At 37.6% G+C, this 17811-nt stretch overlaps 1 protein-coding gene across 19 annotated transcripts in view; it reads right to left on the reverse strand.

Moving 5' to 3' along the window:
* Stat92E (Signal transducer and transcription activator Stat92E) overlaps positions 1-17811 on the reverse strand; it is a 141265-nt gene that overhangs the window by 44106 nt on the left and 79348 nt on the right. For all 19 annotated transcript variants that reach the window (XM_067121083.1, XM_067121078.1, XM_067121081.1 and 16 more), the window contains exons 5-12: positions 13255-13429; positions 12713-12819; positions 9788-9969; positions 9131-9289; positions 7248-7482; positions 6850-7002; positions 5270-5398; positions 5004-5119 (exon numbers count right to left, since the gene is read on the reverse strand). In XM_067121083.1, the coding sequence (XP_066977184.1) occupies positions 5004-5119; positions 5270-5398; positions 6850-7002; positions 7248-7482; positions 9131-9289; positions 9788-9969; positions 12713-12819; positions 13255-13429 (1256 nt within the window). The remainder of the gene's footprint in view (positions 1-5003; positions 5120-5269; positions 5399-6849; positions 7003-7247; positions 7483-9130; positions 9290-9787; positions 9970-12712; positions 12820-13254; positions 13430-17811) is intronic.

Raw genomic sequence — 17811 nt, forward strand, 5'->3', positions numbered from 1 at the left:
ACATTACATGCGTGGGAGATGTGTCGTGGGGACAAGGGATCCTGGGTGCCTGTAACTGTGCAAGAGATGGCTATGTTCCTGGGCCTCATCATTATCATGGGGATTTTCCCGGCACCAGAGAGGCGAATGTACTGGCAGACAGGCAAAATTTTTTTCAATGCCAGGTTTTGCTAGGATAATGTCCAGGAACCGGTTTGATGCCATCAACCGGTACTTTCATACCGCTAACAGAAAGGCCATCCTCGAGATAATAACGACCGATTATTCCTTGTCAGACCTGTCATCAATTACCTGAAGGCACGATTTAGGCCACCTACACCCCAGAACGCAATGTCTCATTGGATGAGGGCTTGATGCCATACAAGGGTAGGCTGTCTATCAAGACCTACAACCCTCAGAAACCTTCCAAGTATGGTATCAAACTCTATATGTTGTGTGAAGCCAAGAGCGGATACGTTGTTGACTTCCTGACATATGGAGGAAGTACCTCAACCTTGAAGGACATTGTGTTCACACTAATGGGCCCTCTCTTGGACAAAGGTTACCATGTTTTCATGGATAACTACTACAACTCTATTGAATTGGCTGAGGAGTTGTATTCTCGTGGTGTTCTCTGTTCAGGGACACTTCGTCTTGTAAGGAAGGGAGCACCTAACTTTCTAAAGTCTTTGACTCGTCAACGGGTGCCTCGGAATTCAATGCACTTCCGTAGGAGGGGGAACGTCTTCGTAATCTGTTGGCAGGACATTCGACTAGTGACAATGATCACTACAGCCTGCAATGCAGAAACAGAAGAGTTTGTGCACAGGAGGCGAGTAAGACGGGCTACTGGTACAAGTCTTGAAACAGTGACAATGAACAGACCTTTGATTATTGGCACCTACTGTCAGTATATGGGTGGGGTAGACCTGTTTGACCAGCTGATGAAATATTACTCAATGGCCAGGAAGGGAATGAAGTGGACCCCAAGTTTACTTTCTATTTATTGCAGATGGCAGTACTGAATGCTTACGCTATGTTTGCCAAATACCACCCACAAAGTAAGAAAATCAAACTTCTTGACTTTATGTATGAATGTGCTGAAGCACTTACAAACTTCAACGCAGAAGACTGGCCCTTGAGTGATATTTCTTTTGCTCGTTTACCTGACCTACCTGTAGCTGACAGATTAGATGTCCTGCCTGTTCCTGTTCCTGCTGCTGCTGCATCTGCTGGCGAAGATTCTGAGCCTGATGATCCCGATTCTATGGATTCTGCTGTTGACATTCCTGAGGCTGCTGTTGAATCTCCTGTTCCTCTTCCTTCTCCTCTTCCTTCTCCTCCTCTTCCTCGTACTTCTTCTGTGCCCCCTTCTCTTGCAGACGTTGGTCCCTCTGATTCTGGTCCCTCTACTGCTGGTCCCTCTACTGCTGGTCCCTCTGCTGCTGGTCCCTCTGGTGCTGGTCCCTCTGCTGCTGGTCCATTTGCTGCTGGTCCCTCTGCTGCTGGTCTCTCTGCTGCTGGTCTCTCTGCTGCTAGTATTGAACCGGAACTGTTAGGTGTGCCACGCCGGCGTGCCAACTTCCTGGAGAACTATGAGCGTCTTGCACCAGGGGAACATTGCCTCATTCATATAAGGGAGATTCCCTCCATCAAGGGAAAACAGCTGAGATGCCACGTCTGCTTGCTAGATAGCATACGTAAGGACACATCATGGGTGTGTAAGGCATGTAGAGTTCCTCTGTGTAGGGCACCAAGAAATTGCTTCTACAGATACCACACAGAGAAGCAACTCAAGCCTTCACCAAGGCGTGGGTCAGGCCCTGCCACGGATAATCATCTAACTCCTGCAGCTTCCTCCTCCCTCAGCAACCCTTCAGATGGCAGGCCCTTCACCTGAGGGAGGAGTTGTATATAGGAATTCAAGAGGGGTCACGATATTTGGTGAGTACATTATTCAAATTTCTGGTGATGGGTTTTTATGAATATTTCTAATTTTTTCCCATACAATGTTTCTCTTCTAATATTTTGTAATCATTTTTTTTATAATGTGGGGTTTGTATCTTATTTTTTTTTTTAAATGTAGGGTTTGAATATTGGTTTGTATGTTATTTTTCTTTTATAAAATGTGGGGTTTGTATGTGGGTTTGTATCTTGCATTTTTTTACATTTTTTTTTATTGTGGGATTTGTATGTGGGATTGCATTATTGGAAGCACACTGTTTCATACCCTCTTTTTCTATCAATTTTTTCACCAACTGGACTTATTCGTTTTTCATTCTTTTACATGTCGATATTTAGAGAATTTTGTTGGCTTTTTCATAAAAAATAATTCATTCACCTAACTGTTATAGGTTTTGAGCTAGGAACAATAATGTTGGCAATTGTAACATTTTTTTTCGTTTCGATCCATTTATAACGTCAAAATGAAACTGTTGCCATTACCAAAGCCATTTTTCTTGACTCTCACTTTATTCTTCAACTTTTCCTCTACATTTTCGTATATTTACAAAGTAATTTCTATGAAAAATAACCGAGATACGGCTCTTCAAAAAAAACTTTTTTCTAGCGATAATTCTCACCATACGCCGGGCAAATCGCTCTGTTTCTTACCCTCTTTTCTATCAATTTTTTCACCAACTGGACTTATTCGTTTTTCATTGTTTTATATATCAATATTTAGAGAATTTTGTTGGCTTTCTCATAAAAAATAGTACATTTGCCTAACTGTTATAGCTTTTGAGCTATGAACGATAATGTTGACAACGGTAACATTTTTTTTCGTTTCAATCAATTTATAACGTCAAAATGAAACTGTTGTCGTTACCAAAGCCATTTTTCTTGACTCTCACATTATTTTTCAACTTTTCCTCTACATTTTCGTATATTTACAAAGTAATTTCTATGAAAAATAACCGAGATAGGGCTCTTCAAAAAAAACTTTTTTCTAGCGATAATTCTCACCATACGCCGGGCAAATCGCTCTGTTTCTTACCCTCTTTTCTATCAATTTTTTCACCAACTGGACTTATTCGTTTTTCATTGTTTTATATATCAATATTTAGAAAATTTTGCTGGCTTTCTCATAAAAAATAATCCATTCGCCTAACTGTTATAGCTTTTGAGCTACGAACGATAATGTTGACAACGGTAACATTTTTTTCGTTTCAATCAATTTATAACGTCAAAATGAAACTGTTGTCGTTACCAAAGCCATTTTTCTTGACTCTCACATTATTCTTCAACTTTTCCTCTACATTTTCGTATATTTACAAAGTAATTTCTATGAAAAATAACCGAGATAGGGCTCTTCAAAAAAAACTTTTTTCTAGCGATAATTCTCACCATACGCCGGGCAAATCGCTCTGTTTCTTACCCTCTTTTCTATCAATTTTTTCACCAACTGGACTTATTCGTTTTTCATTGTTTTATATATCAATATTTAGAAAATTTTGCTGGCTTTCTCATAAAAAATAATCCATTCGCCTAACTGTTATAGCTTTTGAGCTACTGAACGATAATGTTGACAACGGTAACAATTTTTTCGTTTCAATCAATTTATAACGTCAAAATGAAACTGTTGTCGTTACCAAAGCCATTTTTCTTGACTCTCACATTATTCTTCAACTTTTCCTCTACATTTTCGTATATTTCCAAAGTAATTTCTATGAAAAATAACCGAGATAGGGCTCTTCAAAAAAAACCTTTTTCTAGCGATAATTCTCACCATACCGGGCAAATCGCTCTGTTTCTTACCCTCTTTTCTATCAATTTTTTCACCAACTGGACTTATTCGTTTTCATTGTTTTGTATATCAATATTTAGAGAATTTTGTTGGCTTTCTCATAAAAATAATCCATTTGCCTAACTGGTATAGATTTTGAGCTAGGAACGATAATGTTGACAACGGTAACATTTTTTTTCGTTTCAATCAATTTATAACGTCAAAAAATGAAACTGTTGCCGTTACCAAAGCCATTTTTGTTGACTTTCACTTTATTCTACAACTTTTCCTCTACATTTTCGTATATTTACAAAGTAATTTCTATGAAAAATAACGAGAGAGGGCTCTTCAAAAAAACTTTTTCTAGCGATAATTCTCACCATACGCGCCGGGCAAATCGCTCTGTTTCTTACCCTCTTTTCTATCAATTTTTCACCAACTGGACTTATTCGTTTTTCATTGTTTTGTATATCAATATTTAGAGAATTTTGTTGGCTTTCTCATAAAAAATAATCCATTTGCCTAACTGGTATAGATTTTGAGCTAGGAACGATAATGTTGACAACGGTAACATTTTTTTTCGTTTCAATCAATTTATAACGTCAAAATGAAACTGTTGCCGTTACCAAAGCCATTTTTGTTGACTTTCACTTTATTCTACAACTTTTCCTCTACATTTTCGTATATTTACAAAGTAATTTCTATGAAAAATAACCGAGAGAGGGCTCTTCAAAAAAAACTTTTTTCTAGCGATAATTCTCACCATACGCAGGGCAGAGCGCTCTGTTTCTTGCCCTTTTTCTATCAATTTTTCACCAGCTGGACTTATTCGTTTTGCATTCTTTTATATGTCGATATTTAGAGAATTTTATTGGCTTTCTCATAAAAAATAATTCATTCGCCTGACATTCATAGTGTTTTAGTTCTGAACGAAAATATAAAAATAAGTAAAGATTTTTTTTTTTTTCGTGAAATAACTCACATTGTTTTGTATTTAGAGAGCTGGGACTCTTATTCTGACTATTCCACCATAAAATATAAACATTTAGAAAAAAAGGACAGCAAAATGAACGTTGTTGGCATAAAATTTCTATTTTTGCTGAATTTTCGAAATAATTATTTTTTCGCGCTCTCGTGCGCTCCCAGACACCTCGGGGCTCATGTGCCCTCAGTGATGTGATAACTATGCAGATATGAAAGGGTTAAGAGATCACCTTCCAAATAGTTCTCTGGAGTTTAACTAAATAATTTCCAAGGCTATTCTTTATCAGCAAAATTTAAGACAACACTCCAAACATACCTATCAAGACGAAAGGCTTTGCCTGCTAAGAACTTCAGGTTATCTTCTGTAAGACCCCTGCCAGTTGCAGCCTTGAATTTTGTGTCTAACATTTCAGCTATCTGTGGCCAAGGTACCTGTTCAAAAGAATGAGAAAATAACAAACTTATATTACAAAACTGGCAAAAGAAGTCCAGTAGTTATGAACTTGGGCAAATATAATCTGAATTACTGTTGATCAATCTTTTCAATAAAACATGCTAATCCATTATTGCTAGTTTCCTTACCTTTTCTGGGACTGTGAAAGGTATGCGACCTTGTTCAGCAAATGCATTATCCCAAGAGACAGTTGCCCAAGCATGTGGCTCCTGATTACCGTGGACAATGACCACCACAGGTAGGGATAGCGTCCACACCTAAAGAAATAACAAATCAATAAATGATTCACAAAAGCAACAACCTCATGAATAAAAAAGAGATGCAAGTATCTATGTCCTTATCCATTAAGTATCCTAATCTGCAAAACCCAAAAAAAGAAGTGAATAGCAAATCTTACTCTCAGTTGGTTGAGTGCAACAAGATGTGAAAACGTACATTAAATTTAAGAAAACTGATGACTATATGAATTTGGCTAAAAGTCTAAAATTACACTTGAATACCACAGGCTGTACTTGCCTTTCATTAACAATGGATGGCATCAGTATGAGGCTTCAAGTTTAAACACTTATTTGCTTTCAATAAGGTTGCTTGAAGACTGTTTTGTTGTTAGCAAGATTTTGTCATAATTTAAGAATTTTTATGAAAATATTACCAAGGGAAGGATATTGTGACTGACAGTTATGAGATTTTAGAAGACATGAAAGTTACTTTTGGGGAGAGGGGAACTTTTGAGGTTGACCTGCTCAACCTATATGGAAGTTTGTAGTCGCTAGATTCTCATTTACCTGTTACCTCCTTAACGGTATATTTTCTTTTGTATTCTTCTTTTGTTTTTGTCTTGACTAGTCATCTTCACAAACAGAAGATGGAAACAGGGGAAGATTGGTTTTATAAAGTAACAAAGTTATATAATTTCAGAATTCTTGGCATAAAAATAATTATATTGCTGAATATAACGTATTTAAATTATCCCTTGGGTTTTATTTATAGTATTAAGTACATGGTTTTTAGTCTGACGAAAATAATGTGTGCATATTTTAAAATATTTTTCCTGTACTAGTGTTTTGCTTGCCCCCCATGTGTTCTATCACAAAATTATTATGAATAATCAATATGGACCTATGTGAGCTGTCACAAATGCCTTGGAAAAATTACAAATATTTTCATTAAATATTTTGTTTTTATCTCTTCTATGCTTTCCCAGATTTATCATTCTTTCAAAACCAGGTTATTGGGTGAACTTTTTATTTCTGTTATTACTATTTCAGGATTCCTCTTCAACTTATAATGTACGAGCCAGTCTAAAATTCATTATTATCATACCATAAAATACCTGAACCCAATCACTGTCACAATTCTAAATTAACAGGACTGATGAGAAAGATTAGTTCTTAAAAAGATTACTGGTAGGTCAAAACTGGACCAAACCAAGTTGAAGAAACTGACAGCTATGTGGAAAGAGACCAAAGAATATACCCAAAACAAAGAATACAGAAGAGTACAGCCAAGGGTAGACAGACAGAACAACCTACAGTGTGCTAGGTTTGGCACACACTAACCAATATCCCATAGGTTATGGTTTATGGCAAAAAGACAAACTGTGTTCACAAGTCATGAAGCATATCAACAACAACCCTAAGATGGGTCCATTTCTAAAAGAAAACTTTGCTCTGAAATGCACAGGAAATTTGAAGTCATGATAACCCACCTGGAATACTAATTCTCCTCCTCCTACACTGAATTGTGATTGGAAAAGAAGTGAAAACTTTTCATCCATCACAGACTCTGTTCCTTTCTTTTCAGCTCGTTTAATTTTTCTTAACTGCATATTGCGGAAACTGACGGAAAGCTGCCTCGTACCCTGTAAAAGATTCACCACATTAGGGAGAAAATATTGCTTTACTTCTTACGCAGCATGCAAGTAAAAAGAAAAGATCATATACTACTTACCTATAACAGATATTTCAAAATGAACACAAAATTGGATATCAAAAATTCACAATCAATTATAAAACTTAGCAACATCCACTGACCAAACTAAAAAAAAGAATTAAAATCTTTCCAAACTTCTAAGTTCATTTATATTATATGCCACGAGATTATTACCTGGTGGTATTCCATGGTGCCTGTATTATTTAGAATTTCACCCGACTGTTCTCCTTTGTTCATCTGATCATTCTTTAGGAGAGCATTTGCCTGCGCCTCACTGATGATGGACACCCGTACTTGAGGTGGAGTCATATTTACATTCAACTTTCCACCAACCAATAGCCTCACTGTAGCAGTGAAACGGGTGTTGGTCTTCATAACTTGTGGAGGCTGTTTCTCTATTATGAATGTGCTGGAATATAAAAAAAGTAACTGATCAAATACTACCTAACAAGGCATTCCTCTCCTAAAATGGAAATAGAGAAACACTTTCAAATAAATTAAAATTCCATGAAGTAGCTCCTACCAGTTTACAGCTCAATAATTAATAAAGGCAATTCTACACACTAAGAATCCAGGTACCATACACCACAACACACAGGTCTGCCAGAATGCGAGCCTATGATATTACGGATCAGAGATAATATTTCCAAAATTACAAAGGTTTCAAGTGAATAAAAGTCATCAATTCCTTTATGGTTCAATTTTCATCTCTTCAGTTCCTTTTTTCCTTTTCAACTTTCATCAGTAATAAAGAGTAATTTTTACACCTTAAGAGGTAATTCATTGCTAGCTTTTGTCCTCTGAATCACTGGATTATTGTAAGCAAATATGTCTTCTTTCTCCATTACTATTTTCATTATTCTCAGGTAGTTTAACCAGACTATTAAATAAAAACTTAACACATAAAAACAACACTTTCTGTGTTTATCGAGATTTTTTGCTTGTAATATCTAACCTCAGTGAGTAATACCTAACTTTGCTGTGAACAAAGGAGTAAGTCACAATGTCCTCAAGTCTTTGTATTATATTTGTATCTTGCCAGGACTTCACCTTCCTTCTGCATGAATTTTACTATTTTCCCTGAATAAGCTATCACTTTTTTGTCTTACTTTGTTCCATTCACAATTGTAATTGCCTACTGTAAACTACCATGGGGACAACATGCTAATACCTTAATACTTATCACATACAATCCTATAGTGGAACTAATAGGGCTACCTTTGCATACATTGTGAAGACTAGCAGATTTCAACTGTAATTTTGATACTACTTTGTGGTGTGTACTTTATGCACTGTTTTCTGTTTTATAAATTTGCTGAAATTTATGATTTTGTAATATGCCTGAATGAGCAGATGATCTTACTTACAACTAAGACAGCACAATTTTCTCCAATAACTTGATCCCCAGAGGAGGGCACCACTTATGCTGTGCCTTGTGCACACTGCAAGTGTTGCATTGAAAGTGTGCAAGCACTTTCAATGATACTAAAGTTTCTTTACAGCACATCTCGGCAGCCTCACTGGCTTTGTTTCCAGCCATGTATTGTCATTCATTCCCTCTGATCTTATCTCATTTAACTATCTGACTTCTGCATAACAAATACTTTACACAAGCCCAATTACAGTCTAAATTACATACTAATAATGTAATAAGCTCAACCTTAAAGTACAAAATGCTTTAAACCCACAGGGACCCATACAAAAACAAAAATTTGGCCAGCCTTATGATAGTTTAGTATTTTGAATTAGTGGTTTGGTAAAACTAGTTTAGAACAATAATCCACAAAAAGCTTTCTCTATGGTCAAATGCATCCAAATCTTAGAATCTTATTGCGAATTTAGTTCCAATGAATTTAACTGAGAAAATTCATCCATATTCAATTTTAGCATCATCTTTTACTTACCATTCTCTTTAGGCAAGTATATAAAAAAAGTACATTCAAGCAAAAACCAAAGTAAATCTAACATGGAAAGTAATTAATTTCTTCTATTCAAATATTTCTCTTACATTCACACCTCTACTTTTTCCATTCCAATACGTTACGAAATATTCTAACCTGGTAACAAGTGAAGAGAGAAGACGAGTGATATGGGAATTGAGGGTTGGTAACATATCAACACCTCCTGGAGGGGCTATTGGAATCTTGGTCTGATGTCGTTCACACTCTTTTATTTGGTGTCGGTTTAGCCAAATTATTTCTGCCAGAGCCTCACACCTGAAAGATCAAAAGTTTAATCAGGCAATCAATAAGGATAAGACACATCAATGAAAATGATAATATGCTCCAGCACGATAAATGTTATTACATACCAATATCCGTAGTTTTAACATTAAAAATAACAACCAGTAAATTTGGTTTAAACCATACCATCGACACACAAAAACTTTGTGACAATCTATTCTACACTATGAAAAAATCAACTTTTTCTGATGGTTGAATATGCTTTACTTACACTGATATTACAAGAGAAAGAGTATTCTTAATTCAAAGAGTATAATAGTGAGGAATGTGCTAACAATTAACAGAAACTCTGTACAATTTCATGAAAACATACAGGTAATACTGAAGCAAGGGGCAATACCAAAATCTCTAAACATAATTAAAATGTTTATGTATCAATAAGATGGCAGAATGTAAAATCACAAACATTTCTTTGAAAAACATCCCATTAGACTCAAACAAAAATTAATCCTACACTACAAAGCTACTCACCACTCTTGTATTTGATCAAGCTTATTTTGGTTGAAAGGTCGGCCATTCCCAGCCATTTGTTGTTCTCTCTTCCAGTTGATCAACTCTTCGTCTAAAATACGCTGTTGTAAACTGTTGAGTCGGTCTATGGTTCCTTTATGTTTTTCTGCTAGCGCCATCCGCCGTTGCAATAACCCAGAAACCTGTGACATATTTAACTGGCTCATAATTCCCGCAAAAGACAAATTAAAATAAGAAAAAATATACAATCTCAGGCAAAGCATTAACAAACGCACCTGGAAATGCTTGAAAACAAACTTTATGTAAAATTTTCCATGTAATTTTGACATTAATCATTTCCAGTATTGTGGCCGAGTCCATGACTTTCAAGGCCAAGGTCATGAGTCAGTGTATACACAAGGCCAAGACTGAGCATGAGTCCACACCATACAAGTCAGAGATAGTATTAGTCCAAGTCCAACTGGAGGATTCAATCTCTGAATCCATGCCTGAGGCCAAACCATACGTTCTCTATTTCTACCATAATCAAGCAATACAGTGCTTCCCCACTTTTTCGCGGGGATAGGTTCCAGAACCCCCGCGGAAATTCAAATTCCCCTCTAAAAACGCTTATAACTGCCAAATACCCTGTACCCTTAAACCAAAATACTTATAAGTGTCCATTTTAAAAGTTCACGGTCTAATTTAGTAATTCAAACAAAAATAAACCTTAAATTATCATACTAAAACAATTTAATATCAATTCAAACAACAATACACCCCAAAACAATCATCCCAAAGCATCCCAAGTCATCTTAGATTAGTGCCCTATTGCAACTGTTAAGCCTATGTATACATGCTTATAACAATGATTTACTAGCTTTAAAATATTAACATTAATGTGAACACAGCAAAATATCTATAAAATGTTTAACAGAAATTAAATATATCTTTAATACAAATTAAATAAATGTCTTACAGAATGTTCGACAACTAATCACGTTACCCTTGTATAAATAAGCATAGCCATTTTCTCTCACAGTACTGAAGTCGTCCCATTTCCTTTATATATTGGTAAAAACAATTAATTTGCTTTTTTCGTAGAGCAACACTGTTTATTCACTAATTACTGTATTTTTCATATTGTGTTTGTGACTAAATACAGATTTTTATGACAAAATAATTTACAGTGTACTTATAATGTAGTAAATGTATCTGTTAAGCTCATTCCAGATTGGGCCCCAGACTGAGAATAACAAGTGTACTCTCTCTCTCTCTCTTTAAGGGTAATGTAAGATGTATTTGAAATGATACTGTATTACTGTAAAGTGTTTTTGGACGATAGAGCATATTGTATAATATTTAAAATGTTTGCTAATTATTTTCATTGTATATTTCCCAGTCTGCTTTTACTGGAAAATAAAATGAAAATATTGTACAATATGCTCTATCATCCAAAAACACTTTACAGTAATATCATTTCAAATGCATCTTCCATTACCCTGAGAGAGAGAGAGAGAGAGAGAGAGAGAGAGAGAGAGAGAGAGAGAGAGAGAGAGAGAGAGAGAGAGAGAGAGAGAGAGAGAGAGAGAGACCGACCTTGTTATGCTCAGTCTGGGACCCAACCTGGAATGAGTTTAATAGATATATTTACTAAATTACAAGTACACTGTAAATTATTTTTATCATAAAAATCAGTATTTAGTCACGAACACAATATGAAAAAACACAGTAATTAGTGAATAAACAGTGTTGCTCTATAATAAAAAGTAAATTGGTGATAATTTTAAGAGATACGGTCCACAGAAACAATCTGCGAATTGGTGAAAGTTCCCGCAAAAAAGTGAGATATGTTCCTCAAAAATCCGCGACAAAATGAAGCTCGCAAAACTGAAGCGTGAAAAAGCAGGGTAGCACTGCATATCAATCAATTATTGAGTCATTAATTTGATGAAACTTGACCAAGTAATCAAACAGATGTGCTTATTTGAGGTTACAGAAATTAAGTTTACTTGAGTGCCTAAATAATCATAAGGAACAAACCTTAAGTCTTCACCATAAATAAACTGAATAGGTACAGCATTTACTGGTATGACTGTTCCATGGCCAATGACAAGTTTTGATTTTCACTGTTTAATTAATTGTTTCAAGTGGTTTTAGCAGCCTGTATTGATATACTGCCCAAGGACAAAATAAAGACTAAAATTCTCATATAACAAAAATTTGCGAAAAGAAACTGTAATTTGCTATCCTAACCATTAATGCACAAAACTACAAATAGCACTGACTTGTTCTTGACACTCTTAACCACATTTCATATGCACCTGACAGAAATGTACTTACTAAGTAATGGCAGTAAGACACAGGCCTTTAGTATTTAGTGTAATGGACACCAACAACTTGAGTACTTTCTTTGCAAGATTACCATCTCCAAAATAGATATATTTTCATCTTTATGGAACAACTGAATGTGGTAAATGAAAACCTTTAGCAGTTGTGCCCTGCCTGGTGCATTCAGTTCTCATTCATTAACATTTAGATATTTTTCTATATAAATACACATATAAGCTGGCCTCAGCCCTAATCACCTTGGCCAGACTGCACAAGACCAAGTCTGAATTAGTCATCACTTCCAAAGGGCATGGCCAAGAGAATTTTACCTTGAATCTTTAACACTGATCATTTTACATTATTGTCATTAACACAATCAGAATCCATCTTTGTATTGTGTCACCACTAACTTTACTAATTTCATATGCAAATTATGTCTTCAGTCCAAACACTGAAAACGCCATAACAACAAAAATACAAAAAAAAAAAAAGAGGGACTTCCTTATATTTACCTACTTGACAACTAAAAACATCATAAATGTTGTAAGTAACTCTGTATAATTTGTACAGAATATTCTTGAACCTATTCAGCATGCAGTATTCTAGGCTACATACCTTTTGTGCTAACTGTTGCTCCCCAACTTCTTTTCGCTTGCGTAAATTCATTTCCACATCTCTATTCTGTGGTGTTCTCTCTTGTGATTGTATGTGGGATAAATGAGCTGCAATTCATCACAAAGATCAATAAAAACCTGGCCCAAAAAAAATCTAATCCACAAGACAAATAATAAATCAGTAGTATATAAAAGTGTCACTGGTTTGTTTTACGGCTAATATCTTTCCATTCATAGTCAAATCGTAAATGCAACCACAGACTGAGGAAATATGTATAATCAGATAAAAAAAATTAAAGACTTGGAAGTGTACTTGTTTAGCACTAGTAGACCTACAACTGGATCTGAAACCTAACATAAAAAAAATTAAAACAATGTGTAATTTATCAACAACATCAAGATCAACAAATCCAGACTGACGACTTTTGTGTATGGATACAGAGACATACTAAGGTATGGGCATGTAAAGGTGAAAAAACTAACTGCTTTCTCCACACAAGAAAATGTTTTTATCAAAATACTGGACAACACAAACATACTAACCATTGATCTTTGCGCAGTCATGGTACTGAAGGGCAAATGATTCCTGTTCCTGCTCTAGCTGTCGCAACTCATCTGCAGTTTCCCGGGTACGTCTGTGCAGCACCTCTAATTCCTGAACAATTTCTGTACAGGGTTCAACGATCATGTTTACACCTGGCCCTACGCCACCCAGCATCTATGGGAGGATGACATTATTTAGTAGGGATTATGAAATAAGTCGACATACAATCTATGTAGTAAGGCAAAAACAGATGAAGCACAGTTTATTTAAGAAGTGACCTTCAACTCCATGACATTTTCCTTTCTCCTACTCCAAGAAAGAAATGAAAATCTTAACAAATCTGGTAAATCTTCATGTTTAAATGTGTCCCCAGTAATCAGTTTCTTCCAATCATAAAACTTCATGGACAACAAAGCATCCATGATCCTCAAAAATGTTTAAGCAAGCCTCAAGATAAGATTCCTACTTTGCAACAGCACTTCCTCGAATTAATAAGCGAATAAAAAGAAAAAATGCATTTCTCTATTAAAAGAAAATTAATTTTTAGTTCGAAGACCCTTCATTTACACAGTTACCTCTCTGTTGAATCTTCACAAACCTTAAGACACCTCTTTTCTGAACAATAACAATAAAAGTGATCAACTGCTGACTGGCTGACAGTAGGGTGCATGGCTGCATGCGCACCTTAAAATCTCACGTTTTAGGTATGGAAGAACTCGCTTTTCATACAGTCCAAGTATGGCTGCAAGAAAACCATGAATTAGCTGGCAAGTACAAAGAATGCTACCGAGGGGTCATGAGACTGATATTGTGGCGGAATTCAAACCCACAAACAAAACAACAAACAACACTCACCCTGACCTTCGGTTGCTGGAGATGGATAAAGGTCGCCGTAACAACCACAACCGCAAACAACCACAAACACAACAAGGAAATACAAAAAAAAGAAACAACACACACACAAATAAACAGCACACCAACAAGAAAACCAACAACTCCCGGAAAAGCATACGACAAAACTGTCCCACACAAGAACCACTGACCGGCACTAGCTCTGACTAAAAACTCACTCCAAAACCGAAAAATCCTTCACATATTCCACAGACAGACAGCGCCGTAAACAAACTAACGACCTCATCCCTCTTCCAACAACCGAAGCACTCACTAACGACAATTACACTCGCTCTCTCTCTCTCTCTCTCTCTCTCTCTCTCTCTCTCTCTCTCTCTCTCTCTCTCTCTCTCTCTCTCTCTCACAAAACGTTGGGAAATGCTAACTACAAACAAATTTATTCATCCCTCTATAATTCTCCCCCCTTTTAGCATTTCCCAACCAACACCTCTCCCACTGCATTCAAATCGCCTTACGCAACACCCATGGATGCTCACTAGCAGGTCCTTTAGAACGCGTTCGCGGGCACGCAATCATTCTCCCAGACTCGCTCTCTCTTCCAGCAACATTCAGATTTACATTTTCTCCTCCATTCTTTCTCAGATTCACGCTATCTTCTTCACTATTAACGCTCTCAATTTCATCCACAATCTCATCTATACCCTCTAACTCGTTCCCAAATACCTCCCCCAATTCTTCAACTAACCCATCCCATTCGCTCACTGACCTTTCCAATTCTTGCAACGATTCATTCATGCTTTCAATCACTCGTCTATCACTGCTACGCTCTCTTACGCTTACACTTTCGCTCACCTCCAACCGTTCACTTACCCCTACACGTTCAGTCAACTCAGTTATATCAAACCCGCATATGCTATACGTTCTATTCATACCATCCCATTCATCCGTATTACACGCTTTATCACTCATTTTCACTTTGGCACTCACACCCCTTTCACACAACTTACGATCATTCCGTTCACTTACGTTCTTCCCTTTCTTTTACGTTTTCTACCATACTCTATCAAAACAAACTGCTGATCCTCATGCAACAACCCCTCACGTACATGCATCACACGCACCGCTTGCATCCTGGAGGACCCACCCATTTGAACCCCCTTCACACTCAGTTTCCCGAATTCGCTGTCACAGCCACCCTCTTTCGTCTACATACACTTGATACATGCCCTTCCATTCCACATTCGACACACTTCGCCCTCGGTTCTGAACACATTCTCGCATAATGTCCATTCTTACCACAGTTGCCACATATTACATTCACTCGGGTACCGCTACAACCATTAGCAATATGACCCACCTGTCCGCACCTGTAGCATTTAACCCCCCTATCTTTCGTACATTCCCTTACCAAATGTCCCGATTGCCCACACCAGAAACACGCTCCTAAAGCCCACCTACACTCATTCTTTGTATGTCCATCCTTTCCACATCTAAAACACTTCGCTCGACTTCCACTCACCGACCTTCCCCTTTGTACACTACTATCCCTAACCCGTACAACCCGTTGGTCCCTTACAAACCCACCATTCATCCTTACTGGCACCTCCACATTACTTGCTCTTACACTCCTATCTATTACACTATCGGCCATTCTCATTGGGCCCTCAACACTGCATCCCTAAAGCTTCCAAACTCTGGCACTCTCTCATCTACCCCAGCCCTTACACTTACACTTCTGCTCTCTTTATAACCCTGTCAAGCTCATAATCTTCTACAATTTCCAAAATTTCTCCCCAAGTCAACCTTTCATTCGTCCATCTTTTCTTCTCCTTCCGCTTCAAGTTCACAAATTCTCTAACTCCATTTGGCACTGTCCCTAACAACTTCCGTACTAACTCCTTACATTCATCTATCCCATCATCCCCAAACTTCTTCCTTGCCAACGTCTCCAGCCAGCCTACAAGCATACAGTGACAAGGTTTCCCCAGCTTTCATTCTTGCCTCATCAAATTCATTCTTCCTCTTATACTTAACACTCGCTTTCATACGCCTCGCTTGCTCAACTAGTCTAGCTTTCACCTTGTCATACTCAACATCTCCCACACTCATAATAACCCTATACATATCAAGCAAAACCCAGTCAAATATTCTCCTAATTCTCGTGCCCACACTCTCTTACTCTCCCCATACTTATCCTGACAAAACCTTTCACACTCCCTAAAGAAATCATGCACATCCCTACTTCCATACTCATTATACTTTTCACACCGGGTACCTCCCTCACATACATAGCCTTTCTCACTTCTTTCTCACTTTCACTCTCACTTTCGCTACTTTCACTCTGTCCTTTCATACCCTCTTCCGAATACAAAGAGTCCACTTCGCACTTACATTCATCTTACTCATTACACTCTTCTTCCCCTCTTTTATCCACTTTTATCCACTCACCTCCATCCACCTCACTATCACTACTGCCTTCACCCTCTCCCTTCTTTCCTGCCTTTCCCACTTCCTTACCCTTCTTACCAGTTTCCTTTCCCTTTCCCTTCTTCCCTTTTTCTTCCCCTGACTTATCCTTACTTTCCTCTGTTCCTTCCCTTGCTTTTCATTCCCTTTTCCTTACCCTGCCTCTCATTCCCTCGTTTCTTACTTCCTATTCCCATATCACTTTCATCACTCACGCTTCCATTCACTTCTTCCTCCTTTTCTTTCTCTCTTGCCCCTTCACACGTTCCAGAGAACCTGCCTCCAACAGCCCCTTCTCCAAAAACACCCTTGAACATACCTTTCACCATTTCTTCCACACCTTTCATCATTCCCTCCAACTTTTTATCCACCCTCTCTTCCATTCTCTCTTCTGACTCTTTCATCTCCCCTTTCATTTCTTCTTTTGCACTTCTTAGCATTCCCCCCATCTCCTCCAACTGACTCCTCAACTCCTCATTCTCACTCCTCAGCCTCCCATTCTCCTCCTCCAGCCTACCCTGGAGTTCCCTAGCCACTCGGAGTTCCTCTCTCAGTTTCTCTATCTCACTCATCCTGACCTCTTACTCTCACTCTACCCACCACAACCAATCCTAACGGCTATTATACAACAGCCCCACGTTGGGCGCCAAATTTATGTGGCGGAATTCAAACCCACAAACAAAACAACAAACAACACACCCTGATCTTCGGTTGCTGGAGATGGATAAAGGTCACCGTAACAACCACAACCGCAAACAACCACAAACACAAGGAAATACAAAAAAAAAAAGAAACAGAACACACACACAAATAAACAGCACACCAACAAGAAAACCAACAACTCCCGGAAAAGCATACGACAAAACTGTCCCACACAAGAACCACTGACCGGCACTAGCTCTGACTAAAAACTCACTCCAAAACCGAAAAATCCTTCACATATTCCACAGACAGACAGCGCCGTAAACAAACTAATGACCTCATCCCTCTTCCAACAACTGAAGCACTCACTAACGACAATTACACACTCGCTCTCTCTCTCTCTCTCTCTCTCTCTCTCTCTCTCTCTCTCTCTCTCTCTCACAAAACGTTGGGAAATGCTAACTACAAACAAATTTATTCATCCCTCTATAATATTAGCAAAGAACCTAATGGTCTGAAGCCAGGGAGCTATAGCTTTTGAGGTAGAAACAGCCGTGCATGCCTGGATTCACGGGTTATAAAGAGATGGTAACAAA

Source organism: Macrobrachium rosenbergii, chromosome 19, assembly GCF_040412425.1.
Source record: "Macrobrachium rosenbergii isolate ZJJX-2024 chromosome 19, ASM4041242v1, whole genome shotgun sequence".
Classification (NCBI taxonomy): Eukaryota; Metazoa; Arthropoda; class Malacostraca; order Decapoda; family Palaemonidae; genus Macrobrachium; species Macrobrachium rosenbergii.